Here is a 13,311-nt window from a genome sequence, read left to right on the forward strand (position 1 = left end):
GTACGGTGTGGGTTGTGGACATGTGGAAAATGGTAAATTCCTTAAGCAGACACCAATGAAGAGTACAGTTTTTAATTGTGCCATAATATACAGGTTTTGGTTTTTATTTTTAGTGTTACATACCCAAGTCAAGAAGTACACTTACTGTTTCAAACACAGACTAATTTCTGTTCCTTTACTCAGTTTTTGTGATTGTGTATGAACTTGAATGTTATTAAAGGTTTTGCATTTACTTAAATGTTAATGTGTTTTAGCTGTTGTACAAATCATACTGTAATGGTTTGGTTAGAGTTGTAAAATACAACCATTGTGTACAGTCCCATATTTTCATTTTGTTAGAACTCTTTAAATCAAATAGATTTTGAGATAATTTAGTAGTTCAAAAATTCAAGGGTAAGGATTGTATTTTTAAGACGTACAGTTTCATAACTTATATGATTAAAAAATTACTCTTCCATTTCTTTATAATGAAAAAGCGTATCTCATGACTAGACTGTTAACAATTCCATTCAGACATTTTGCCTAGTTCTAGTTGGCTGTTTCTGTGGTGTAAAAGTAGTGGCATGTTTTCTTGGTTTTGCCACAGACTTTGTATACTGTGCGGGTCATCCTGCAGTGAAGTCAGTAGGTCCTCTGGATGCAGGAGTCTCCCTCCATAGCTCTCAGGAAAGTTGTGACTTCAGGCCAGACTAAGACCTGGAAACTTAGCTTTAACTTTTTTATGCCTCCAGCTTTTTGCATATAAATATGGAGAAACCTATTTTCTAAGATATGGCATTAACAGTTGTATTCAAAATAACCTGTACTGAGATCAGGATGTGCAAGATAGTGTAAAGTTGCAACTAGTTTCACCCATCTTGAAAAGTAAAAGACAACAGCTGTTTTGGGGAAATTCTTAGTAGGTAACAAATACATTGGTGTGCAGCAGATTTCACACTGTTAACTCTAGCTGTTTAATCTAGTAGTTAAGTTACAATACAGTTAGCTCAGCTCCATAGTACCTTAAATCAAACTTGTTAATACACAGTAACAAATTGTTCTTGTAATTATATCTAATTTGATCTTAAACAAAATGTTCAATGTCATTCATGTTAAAAGGTGTGTTCCAGGATACAATTGTACAAAGAGGGGTAGGCGGATCTGAGTTCACTCTGACTAGCTTTGAATGGTTGAGATTATGTCCATATTACTGTAGTATTTGTCACTCACTGCCTGACATATTCTGCATCTTAGCTGGTTCTTAGTTTTGGCACAGCGTCAGACTAGCGTACAGTTTATTTTCCCAAGCTGACTACTGTTTTGCCAGCTTTGACTGCAAGCAAAGAAGCTCCTGTCTGTTCACCATTGTGCATAGGTGGATGCTTATGAAAGTCAGAATGTGGATGAAGAAAACAGGTTAATGCAAAAGCATTTTTTGATTTGTTTATTTTCCCCTCTTACTGTCCTTAGGTATTAGGAGAGGACATGTACAATTAGCTTGAAAATCTGCCAAAACAAGTCTAAGCCACTTGAGAAAGCAATCATTCAAATAAGAGTGGCTTTCTTCTCAAGAGCTTTCCTTTTAAATCTTTTTATTTGACCCCAGGATGGTATCTTGGCATATGTTAGTAAACCCACTTATTGGAAAAGCAGTTTCTTTAAAAGGTAGCGTGTTAGCTTGTGACTACAAGCAGCTTCTCTACAACTCCATGCACATGTTGAACCTTTTGCTCTAAATTTTAAAATTATTTGTCCTTATGTTACTTACTCAATCCACTAAACTTTGTCGAGTCTTGGTTTGCTTTTTCCATCGTTACTGATGGCAGTGTTAGCAGTACTGTCCAACCAGTACTAAGGATTGCTGTTGTATGTGGGCATTTGACTCCAGCTTTTCTGTTTAGTTTCCTCTGTGTTGCCATTCCCATTTGGTTGTAGTGACTGAATATAAGAAAAATAAAGTACAAAGTCTCCAGTATAAAGTGAAGCATTTGCTATGGTCCTCAAGCCATGATTTTAAGCTTTTTCATTCAGTGTTATCTAACCTGTTACTCAGGTGTGTTCAAGAATGTGTAGAAAAAAGAATTAAGTTCTTTGTGGCTTCATTTCTACTATATGAAGGTCTTTTCTCTCTTTTTTAATAGGTTGTTAGATATTTTAATTTGGAAACATTTTATTTTTATTATCATGCATGTAACACCAAGTAACAGTTACTATTGTAAAAAGGGACAAGAATTTGAGGCAAAACTATAGGCTTTAAATTAAAAAAATAAAAGGAATACTAACAGGATTTTTTTTTTTTTTTTACTTAGGGTAGCATTATTATGGTTTTCAGATGAAACCTTATATTTGAGTTTTCTGGTATATGTGGCAGCTAGGGGTTGTGTTGGAAAACAAGAAGAATCTTTAAGAAGTGGAAGTGACATGAAAAGAAGTAGATGAACCTCTTATTTTATAAATAAAATATACATATTTCATGTATATATTTTATAAATTATTTTTATTTATATTCTTATTTTATAAATAAAACATACATACATATTTTCTATGCTGACTAGTTCAGGTATTATTCCAAAAGCCTTGTTGTATGGATAATACTGATACTATCAAAATGAAAGAAAATGTCCACACGTATAAGGTATAGTTAAAAAAATGCTATTTGAAGGATTATAGTACTTAGCAACATTTGCATGTATTTTTGTCTATTTTATATGCAAATAGATAGATTTTGCTTGCTTGTTTGTTCTCGCTAGAGAAATTTCTAAAATACTGTGTTGCTACTTCTCCAATCTAGAATAAAGAGAATGTGTCTGCTGTTATTACTGATCTCAGCATTATAGTAGAATCTGGAGAAGATTCAGATTTGAGCAAGTTTGTGTCAAGGTAAGGTGGAGGTTTTTGTTTAAGAAAAGTTATTGTATGGGATATCTGATACTAAAAGCAATACTGAATTTTCATGTAAATTGGTGGCAGTCAGTTTCTTTGTTTGGTAATGTACCGTTAGCCCAACCTAAACGCTTCTGATCCCTTGTTTGTATCCTTCTGGAGAGAAGATGAACTGCGTACAGTTTTTAAGGCCTGAAAGGACCATTAGAAATTCATGTTAAACAGAAATGGTTTTTGATTTATAATGTGTTTTAGCTGTCTGAAATTGTTTGGTTCAGAGGAAGATGTAATAAGGTAATCTCAGCTATTGCATTTTAATTTATGTAATCAACACATTAACTGTGACTCAGATGTGTATGTGAGTTGCAGATGTGCAACATGGGTGAGTAACTGCTAAAGTGTACATCCAGAACCCCTCTCCAGGACTTGCCCGTTTCTAATTCTCTGCTCACCATTCCATTTCTCTTCTTTGCATCAGGATTTCTTTCACTGATATTTTAATAGAATATAGTTTAAAAACCTGGAATAGTGTATTTGTGCAATGGCTTAAGAAAACATACATACCAAAACTGAAGCATATGACTGAATGCTAGTTTTTGATTATTTTCTGGAGGATGTCAACTTCTTGTGGTACACAGGATGAATAACGATCTAATTACTTGTCTGCGGTATTCCACTATGAAATCTGCTAGCAAACTATTCTGAGAACAAATCTATTAATTATTATTGGGTAGCTGACTTAACTATTGAGTTACCTCAGGCTTCATTAGTCTGTACAGAGAGCTGAATTTTTCATTTAGAGGCTTTGGAATTTCCGTCCAAATTTACTAAAGCTAGTCGTATAATTGAGAATAATAGTTGACTGCTCTCAAGAAGTAGGATTTAGAAGAGGAAACTACCGTGGTTTTTTAATGAGTTATTTTCTGACAGCAGAAGTGTCTTGGAACTTAGTAGTCATACTGGAAAGGAATGTGTTGGAGTAGTGGAAGGCTTTATTTCATTCTGGCTTGAGCACTGCTGTCTTGTCCCTGTCTCTTCACTGCTCTGGTCCTTTTCCACATTACACCAGTATTCATAAGTAATAAGTAAATAAGTTTTCATGAATGATGTAAGATGAATTAATACTTTGCTCTCAATAAAGCAAGCAGCTCTTTCTCCTTAGCCTCTATTTGCATGTACCATCTGTTGATCTTGTGTCAGCGTATATACTCTTGAAGCCACATGGCAAATAGGTTCAATTTAGTAATCTGGCTGAAAAAGTAACCTTGCCTGCCTCCCCCCTGCCCTGCCTTCAAATTTCATTTTTTCTGTTTGACTTGTCCTGCAGTGTCACAGTGTTTGTTGCTGATCTAAGGCAGTAAATATGTGGCCAGAGTGGGGCTGATGTTGACAATGTCTGGTTTGACAGCAACCCACTGTTAGATTGACTTGATGTGATTATGTGATCTCCCTTTATGGCTTGCTTTTTCAGTCTCTTTGTTAAGCTGGTTCTCATTTCTTACTCTAAGTCCTAATCACTTCTTTTCATGTCCAGTTTCAGGTTTTTCCCAACTAGCCCTTTATTCTTCAGTCCACCAGCTGCTCTTAGAATGTTGATTCCCTCCGTTCTTGACCAGCTAAATCTGGTCTCCCTCTGTGTTGTTCATTCTTTTCAGCCTCCCTACCAGTTTCTGTTTCCTTCTTTTGCATCCTTGGCCCAGTCTTGCCAAATCCATTGTCTAGCTCTGTTCTGTTTTCTCTACTGGCCTGGATTTTTTCCTCCTCAGCTTTCTAATTTTTTGGCTTCATTTTTCATAATGCATGACAGAAAAGGGTCCTTAATAGCACCAGAGTTAAAAACTTGGCGTTCAGTTGTAATTACCAAGCCCATCCTGCTTTGGAAGAAAACAGAGGAACGCTAGAACACTTGAGCAACATGTTCTCAAAAGAAGCAAAATTCAGCAGTTTATTTTCAACCGGGTACTGCTGTAGTATGTGTACTATTCCTTAAATATGTAGTGACAATAAAATATGTATGCAAATGGAATCACAGTATTTAGTCTTCTATTCTTGGATTTTACTTGAGTCCCCTTTGTACCAGTTATCACTTATGTTATGCTTTATTAGTGCTGAGGACCAGAATATGTATGAAAAATCTTGTTGCCAGTCTTTTTTCTCTTTTTTTTTTTTTTTTCTTGATATCCCATTAATTGTTGGGTTAGTTAACTATTGCATAGACTACTTAATCAAATAGGAGTTTTTAGACAGTTTGAAAACAGCTCCTACTTTTTACTAATTAAAATATATGAGTTGGAGTGAAGGATTTATGAAATATCTGCATTATATTAAACACTGCATGGGCTAGGTATTTTGGAAGTGAGGGGAAGCATGAATTCTTCCCACAGCTGTAAGTGTCATTCTTTGGTTTTATATGCTAATGCACGAAGCCTTGCATACTGCAGTGAGTTAAAATAGATTTCCTGTCTTAAAATAAAGGAGAATATTAAAGGAGCCTTAAATACTTTTACAACAGTTAAGTTTCTTATATACTTTTGTTGACATTATTTTGTAAAAGTGAAATGGTGTTTGGCTGAAGGGTATGTGATTTTAACCTGATACATAGTTGCTCTCTGTCTGAATATGCTTTTTGCTGGTTTTGCATGGCTTCTCTGTTACATGGCTGTTGGCTTTGGAGATGGGTGTTTTCTGCTCCTAGTAGATGTTTTTTTAAAATCTGGTGACATTTTGTAATGCTAAATTCTGTCCAAAAAAAAAAAAAGCTTAAATTTTAACATGCACTCTCTTAGTGTCATGTTATTTTATACCAAGCTTTCTTGGTATTTTAGCTTTTGTTGTAGTTGGCTTCAGCATTAGGAATTAGGCTAACTTAGGCTAATAAGGAATTATTGTTTATGGGGAGTTTAAGTGCTATGAGAGTTAACTGAAATGGTGCTCTTATGCAGTCTCTTCCTCCCTTGCCAATACAAAAAGCATGTATATTACATATGTCTGTTTATGCCAACACAGATTTTCCACCTTTATAAACATTAAATCTAGTTTTCTATCTTAAATTTAGCCAGTGCTATATCTGTATGTGAGAGAAGTATATACTCGCATATAATTCATAGACTAACTTTTACATTTGAAACTGGTTCTTTGAACTTGTTAGCGAAAACTATCTCTCTCTGCTTGGTGATCTGGTCTCAAAAATTTTCATCTGCTTTATCGCCTAAAGATGAATCTGAGAGGAAAAAAGAAATATAAACAAACTGAAGACATAATCCTAAAACAAGGTCACAAGGTTTCTGATAGTCTTTTCAATTGCATAAAAGTGGATACTTGTGAAAATTACCAAGTTTTTCAAGAAGAATTTTAAGTATGTAGTTTTGTAACAAAGTTTTGTATGTGTTAGTTTACCAGTACTTTACTTTAGTTTACCACTTTATTTACTACTTACCCTCTTCCATGTATGTAAATTTACAAAGCATATTGTAGTGCATGTAGAATCATGTTCACTAGATGGTGAGATGTGGGCAGTCATTACTAAGTCTCGATTTTTACTATAGTATGTGTAGATTTTTATATGTACAATTAAGAGTCATGGTTACAAAAAGCTGTCCAGAACATAGAGCTAGTCAGCTATTGTAAATCAGTATGTGCCTACATCCTTCCAGGGAATCAATTTTGCCTGTGCTGCCAGCATTTTTTTTCATCTTGGCCTGATTTTGTTGGCAGCTGTGACGACTGTGGTAACTTCCTTTAATGATGCTGTTCTTTCCAGGCGAGGATAAAACTTGTTTGGCTTTTCTTCTACATTTTCAATATCTGAATGAACTTAATGTATTTTTTCCAGTTTGTGTTTGTGTAACATGTTAAGAGTTGCTGTTTCTGTATATTAAATAGAGCTGGATCCACGGCAGAGTTCTCCCTTGAATGGCTGAAGTGATTTGGTAATGCACTGTTGCAACCATTCCCTTAATGGGCTCAAGTTTCTGCTCTCAGCTGTTCTGAAAATCCAAAAAGAATAGCTAATCTCAAACAGAAAGGATGTTTGAAGTAAAATTTACATGTAGAATTTATATCCTCTGTAACTTTCTGAAATATTCTCAAATGTAAGTCAGGTATCTTCCTCAGTCAGGTTTTGTAAACTTGTAAAATCCTGTATTAGTAATTGAAATAAATCTTTATTTTCAAAGCAGTGCTTGCCAGGTATGTTTTGACAATGGCTAATAGTCTGTTTCATTTGACTGTGGCTTCCTATCAACAATGACATGAAGCTGTTCACCCTTATGATTAAAGAATCATGTTGCTTCAGGTATTCTGACAGCTTCTGTGGAATTTTGCATTCTCTGTATTCTTGCCACGTTTCTTTAGTAAAAACTGCATGCCCTTTATGAGTATTTTTCCTCCCTTGCCCTGATAACAGTGGATGGATAGTTGGCTATTTGGCAGTTTCTGTCATCTTACATCGTCTCATTTTCTTTCTCTATCCTGATCTTTACATTACTAGATATTTGAAGAGTAAATATTTTTTTCTGTTTTGTTTTTCTTAAAAAGAAACCCCTCCAAGACAAACTCTTTTCCCCCCACAAACCAGCTCCCCACCTATTTTCTCTAATCTGTCTTTAATACAATTATCCTTCATAACAGTGAATGTACTGTCTAATTCTTCTTTTGATTAGAGCTGAGAAGCTGTATACATGCTTTAACGGTTGCTGTCACTATGTTGTTAACAATAAAGAGGGTAAGGTCTGTTCAGTTCCTGATTTCTACAAACTCTCTACTGTGATGGCACCTATCTTAAGTGAAATAGACCTATTCATTCAAATGGTTCTAATCTTAATTGTTCTAAGGCAGATTTGTGCATGTTACTGATGTCCAGTACCTTGGTTTCCTTTCTTCTATTGTTGCCTGCCTTCCTGGGCTGTCTCAGAGTGAATGTAATGGTGTACTTCTACTAAAAATGTTTTGCTTGTATACATCATAGTTGACATACAAACTAACACAGTTTTGCTAAGAGGACAAAACAGTAAATATATAATGAAAGAAAGCAACTTTAGTGCTGGTTACTGAAGTAGAAAAGTGTATCACTTATTTTTGCTGGCAAATTGCTTTTGTAAATCAAATTTCGTGACATAAAGGACCATACCAGACACACTGTTTGATGCATGGCAACTTCTCTTACATGCAAAATCATTACTAACTTGTAGACTGATGAAAAATAACAGTGATATCCCTTAGTCCAAGTTAGTGAGGTGTGTTATTTGTCAGTGTCAGTTTGATGTTTTGCTATCCTATTCGATGGGAGTAATCATCTCTGCATTTCAAGAACAGCTTTTATTTTCAAAACTGTGTGTGTTTTTCCCTATCTGCAAGAATGGATAATTAGTTAGCCATGTAGCTTTCCTTGATTCTGTATGCAGTGATGCATGTGTTTGGAACTTTTTGGAACACTGATGCAGTGTTTGGAACTTTTTGGAAATTACTTCAGCAGTAATTTCATATGTATTTTTAAAAATGTTTGTTGTTTCTTTGGGAGTGGAAGCTTCTGTTTGATTCTTTAGATGCTATGAATATTTAATTTTGAAACTATAGTGAAGCTTAAATGATTTAACTTTATGTATGTGAAACAAGTACATGTAGGAAATAAACTTCCTTAAGTTCTGTGTGCAAAACCTGTTTGTATTTCTTCTGTGTGTTGCTTGTATTTTTAACTTGACTTTAGCACCAAAGTCATGGAATTGTAATTTGTTAGGTCTAGCTGGCACTATGTATTGTTGCCTGTGTTAACTGTTGTCAGTGGAAACAGAAAAATCTTATTATACTAAGCATGGAATCATTGTACATAAACATTTTCACTTGATGCTGTACAATTACTCTGAAACTGGCAAAGCCAAAACTATAGGAACTTTTCTTTTTTCTCTTATGCCTTTGTCTCTTTTATTGAAAATTCCTCAGAAATGTCAGAAAGTAAAATGACTACTGCTGACCTTTCTGTTTTCAGAGGCACTATAGATGAAAACTTGGTATTTGCAATAGCATTGCAATTGAATGACTTCCTTGCCAGAATAGCACTGATATGTTAATCTCATGATAAAGGCTGTAAGCTCTACCAATTCCATACTGGCTAAGTGCAAGTTCATCAGAGGTGTTTCTGCACTGCTCTTTGCAGGACATCAGGTTCCAAGACGATTTATTAGTGCAAGTGTAGGGTCACTTGTATGAATGAAGCCATAATGTATCCATGTGTAGCTGAATTGCTAAATCATGAGGGAGCCCAAAACTGCAGAAATACTGAGGGGTGTTCTGCAAGAATCAGCTCAGCTCCATCCAGGCTTATTAATTTCTGCTTAAAATGGGCTGGGCACTAAGATCTCTGCACTCCACTTCTCAGTTACAGGTTTATTGGCATCTCTCTCTCCCATCCTGCCCAACTCCCTAATTATCGAGGATATCACCGTCTTCCTTAATAGCAGATAAATCAAAATCTAACTGTATATCAGAAGTTTTGTTTTAGATGCCATGTATGATTTAACAAACAGGCCTTCTTGCTTACTGAAGTTTCATGGTTAATCTTGAAAAGCTGGATGTCATGTGGGCAGAGGTAGATAAAGTGTCATGCAAAGATTTAGTTGAATAGGACAAAGATCTCAGGAATATTCAAAGCTTAGTGATGCAATTTGGTAAACCTTACCGGTTTTGTAGGTTAAAGTTTTACTATGCAACATCTTGGAATTTATTTAAAAAAATGAGAGTACTAGCTGAACAAGCATAAAGTCAAACTAAGATTTTACAGGCAACTACTTTGTCAAGTTATCACATTCTACATGTAAGACTAACTTTATTGCTGCTTACCTTCCTAAGGAGTTGAAAACACTGGTTTATAAATTAAATCTTTTTTTTCCAATATCTACATTACAGCTTTTTTCCTGCCACGGTAATTTTTTGTGTGTGATTTCTGGCTTCAAATATGAACAATACTAATCACAAATTCCTTAAGGAAAAAGTGCAAATTTTAGGCTATAGAATTGGTACATCTGACTAGTACTGTTTAGTTTAAACAATATATTTTCCTTTTGTAGCACTGAAGAACATGGAAATCTTTTAACATTTTTTAGAAGCCTTTCATCTTATGCCGAGTGGTATGAACATCGTAGATGCACCTTCCTACATTTCAAGGTAATGCCTGTCGAGCCTTTGTATATCAGTACTATATTTAGTTTTTTAAGTAATTCATTAAGATAGAGCAATGGGGGTGAAATCGGCACTCTTTAGCAGAGTATGGGAATCTTAATTTTGTACATTGTGGAAAAGAGAATATTAGCTAAAGATTTTTGTGTTGTGTTCAAGGGGCAATGCCCTTGCTTGGTATTTGTCTTGATTTTTACCATACTGTTGCTGTGTTCCTCATAGGTGGGGGAAAATAAGAATATCTTTGCCTTTCTGTGGGGGAGTAAGACAGTTTTTCATTGCTATTACATTTCATTTTGAACAACAACAACAAAAAAAGGCAAAAGAAGAAATTAAAAGAAAATAACATTTGTAGTCTTTGGCATTTCAATGTTAGTTTTGAAGGACTGGGTCTGTCTCTTGAAAATGTGGCAGCATGCATTTGGGTGACAGCACTTCCAGTTCTGAAATGTTTTACTTGAATGGGAAATAAAGTGTTCCTCACTCTTAACTGGAACATAGTATTTGAACTTAGTTAAGTTACCATTATTTGGCTTGTTTGTTTTATCTTTGTACTGGTTTTAAGAAAAACAGCCACTCCTTGGAGTAAAAATACTGCACTCTTACGGACACAGAACATCTTATATGATGATTAAAGTTAGAGGGGGATGTTCAGCTGCTTCATTTTGTGTGGTTTTTTTAGTTCAGTTTTATTTAGCTCAAGCATTTACTGTCATTAAACTCAGCACCATCTTTGCTTTTCAGCTGTAGTATGAAGTGGGAGCTGCTTTGTTTCCTCTTTTTTGAATCTTTTAGGCCTTTCTGAGTACTGTGCTAGATTAATCAATTTCTATTATTAATGAATGAATCAGATTAAAGAAAAAAAAGTACTAATTTCTGATAACATTAAAAAAAAAAATCCTGTCCTCAGCTGAGTAATAAACTGATGTTGTCTAATTCTGCTTCTTGTTGTATAAGGACTTTTCTTTAATCCCTGAGAAGGTGGAGCACCAAGGGCTTTATGGCTTTGTGGTGTGGGGTTTTTTGATTGTTTTTTCCAACTTCACTTGATGCTTTCTGATCCTTCAATCAGCCTCATGACAGCAGTCATTGTGGTTTCTGGGACAGTGGTTCAGTGAACTGTTATAAATATTTCTCATTTTAAAATTCAGTACCAAAATTAAAAAATAGAAAGGAGATAGCTCCGGAGATGATTTTTAAATTGTCATGTGTATCTTAAGCAGTTTTAAAAAGTATTGTTCAGACGTTGAGTGTAAGTAATGAAGGGATATATTCATTGCTAAAAGATGTGTGAAGATAAAGTCACTGAAGACATATATCACAAGTTTGTCAACATTACAAATATTCTTTCTAAAAGTATTTTTCTTGCCACAGACAAAGGTGCTGTTGAGAAAGGCAAACCAATTTGGGAGCATATTTATCAAATATGATTAACTGTGGACTTACGAAGAGTTTTTTAGATAATTCGGATTAAGCAAAAAAGCAATGTAAAATATACATTGATTTGACTATAAGCAAGCTTTCCTAGAAAGCAGGGGCAGGTTTAGGTTGGTGTGAGTAGAGCAATGTTCAGTTGTAAAGCATTTTGTGCTCTGCATTATATACTCCCTGACATTGTGCTTTAGAAGTTGTGGTTTTTGACAAGGTAGTGCTTTAAATACGTTTTGAAGGGGTGAGTGAAACATCCAACAAGTCTTTTGTATGGCATTACTTGTATGGCAGGTCTTACTGTATTGGCATGAGAAATATTCTGTCTGCAAATAATTTTCTGACCTAGACATGCCCTTAGTCTGCTATGAGGCTGAACAGCTGAAGCATGTTGGCATTGCTGGAAGAGCAGATTGTTGAAGCTGATAATGATAAACAAGAAAAAAAATTCAAGTTTTATTGGAAATACAGAATGGAAATGAATGATAGGAAAAAAATAGAATGGTGTACATTCAGCTTGATATTAATACTGGTCACACAAATAGAAGGCAGAAAATCCTGCATACTGAAGCCCTTCTCACTTAATGTTTTGATGGGTTAACTTGCTATGAATGGGGAAAGTAAACTAAAACATAACAGATAATTTATTGCCTGCATGAGGCATTCAGAAGGTACCAGTTGTCTACTTTGGTTTGCTCACAAAATATTAGGAGCATTAATTAGTGTTACTGTTGGTATTTAGTACTTTTTCAAAAATATATACAACATTTTAATGCAAAATTAATAATGTGTTAGTGATAGGTCCTAGAATGTTTACGTGTGTATATATTACATAAATGTGCATATGTTTGTATTCACATATAACTGTTTTCATAGGAAGAGTTTTGGTGATATTTACTGATCATACCAATACTGGAAAGAGCCTTATTTAGTATTATTTAGTAATAAAGATTTGTGATGACAATAAGATCAGAGGCTACTGCTTATGTAACGCTGTTACACATACACTTCTAGCTGTCTTTTCGCCGTTTTAGCCATTTATCAAAAGAGGGATGAGAGAATTGGTGGCTTTTATTTTTTCCTAGTATAAATTTGGCTTGAATTTGGAATGTATTTTTATATGCGCTGGGGTTATTTTTTACCTTTTGCTAAAAACCTGGAAACATCAAAGTTTTATGACTTGCGTAGAAAAATGAAAACCAAGTATTATTCTCACTGTCAGACGGTTTTGTTCTCAGTTGTATTAAGACAATGGAATTTCTCTCTTGTTATACCAAATAACTTAAAATGGAAAATATTTGGGATGGCTATGTCTTTCTTGGGTTGGATTCAGGGCAAAAATATTTTTGTCCTGCATTTCATAATTGCATCCTCTTTCCAGAAAGATGAGCCCACAGTTGATGCTTGACATAATCACTTAAAAAGTGACTAAAAGTCACTTAGATCTCAACACTCTTAGTGGCAGAGCATCAGTATGTTCAGAATTAAGTATGTACTTAATTCCCCATAGCACAAGCACTGACAAATCAAGGCTTAGCTAAATAAGATAAACAAAACTAATACAAAATATCTTGTAAAATCAGTATTCTAGATGTAGTGATACATCATCATGCATTCGATGCTTAACTATTTCTACAAATTAGGAATCTATACTAGCTTCAAAATTAGTATGAAGTTGATCTGGTAATAGTAACTAGCGCCCTTTTGGCATTCATTATTCTGAAGAGTTTATGCCTGCGGGTAGATATTTGAGGGGAGAAACTGACAATGAAATGTCAGAAATGTATAGTTGTGTAATTGAAAACGTTGCATCCTGTATCAATTTTGTCTAGTTTTAGGTGAACTGACTGT

General features: G+C 34.7%; 1 protein-coding gene across 1 annotated transcript in view; it reads left to right on the forward strand.

The window, feature by feature from the left end:
- Positions 1-13,311, forward strand: part of CENPP (centromere protein P) — a 164,371-nt gene that overhangs the window by 5,061 nt on the left and 145,999 nt on the right. The window contains exons 5-6 of the mRNA XM_075713440.1: positions 2,771-2,859; positions 9,924-10,020. Of these exons, the coding sequence (XP_075569555.1) occupies positions 2,771-2,859; positions 9,924-10,020 (186 nt within the window). The remainder of the gene's footprint in view (positions 1-2,770; positions 2,860-9,923; positions 10,021-13,311) is intronic.

The sequence above is a fragment of the Pelecanus crispus genome, chromosome 7, assembly GCF_030463565.1.
Source record: "Pelecanus crispus isolate bPelCri1 chromosome 7, bPelCri1.pri, whole genome shotgun sequence".
NCBI classification, from domain to species: domain Eukaryota; kingdom Metazoa; phylum Chordata; class Aves; order Pelecaniformes; family Pelecanidae; genus Pelecanus; species Pelecanus crispus.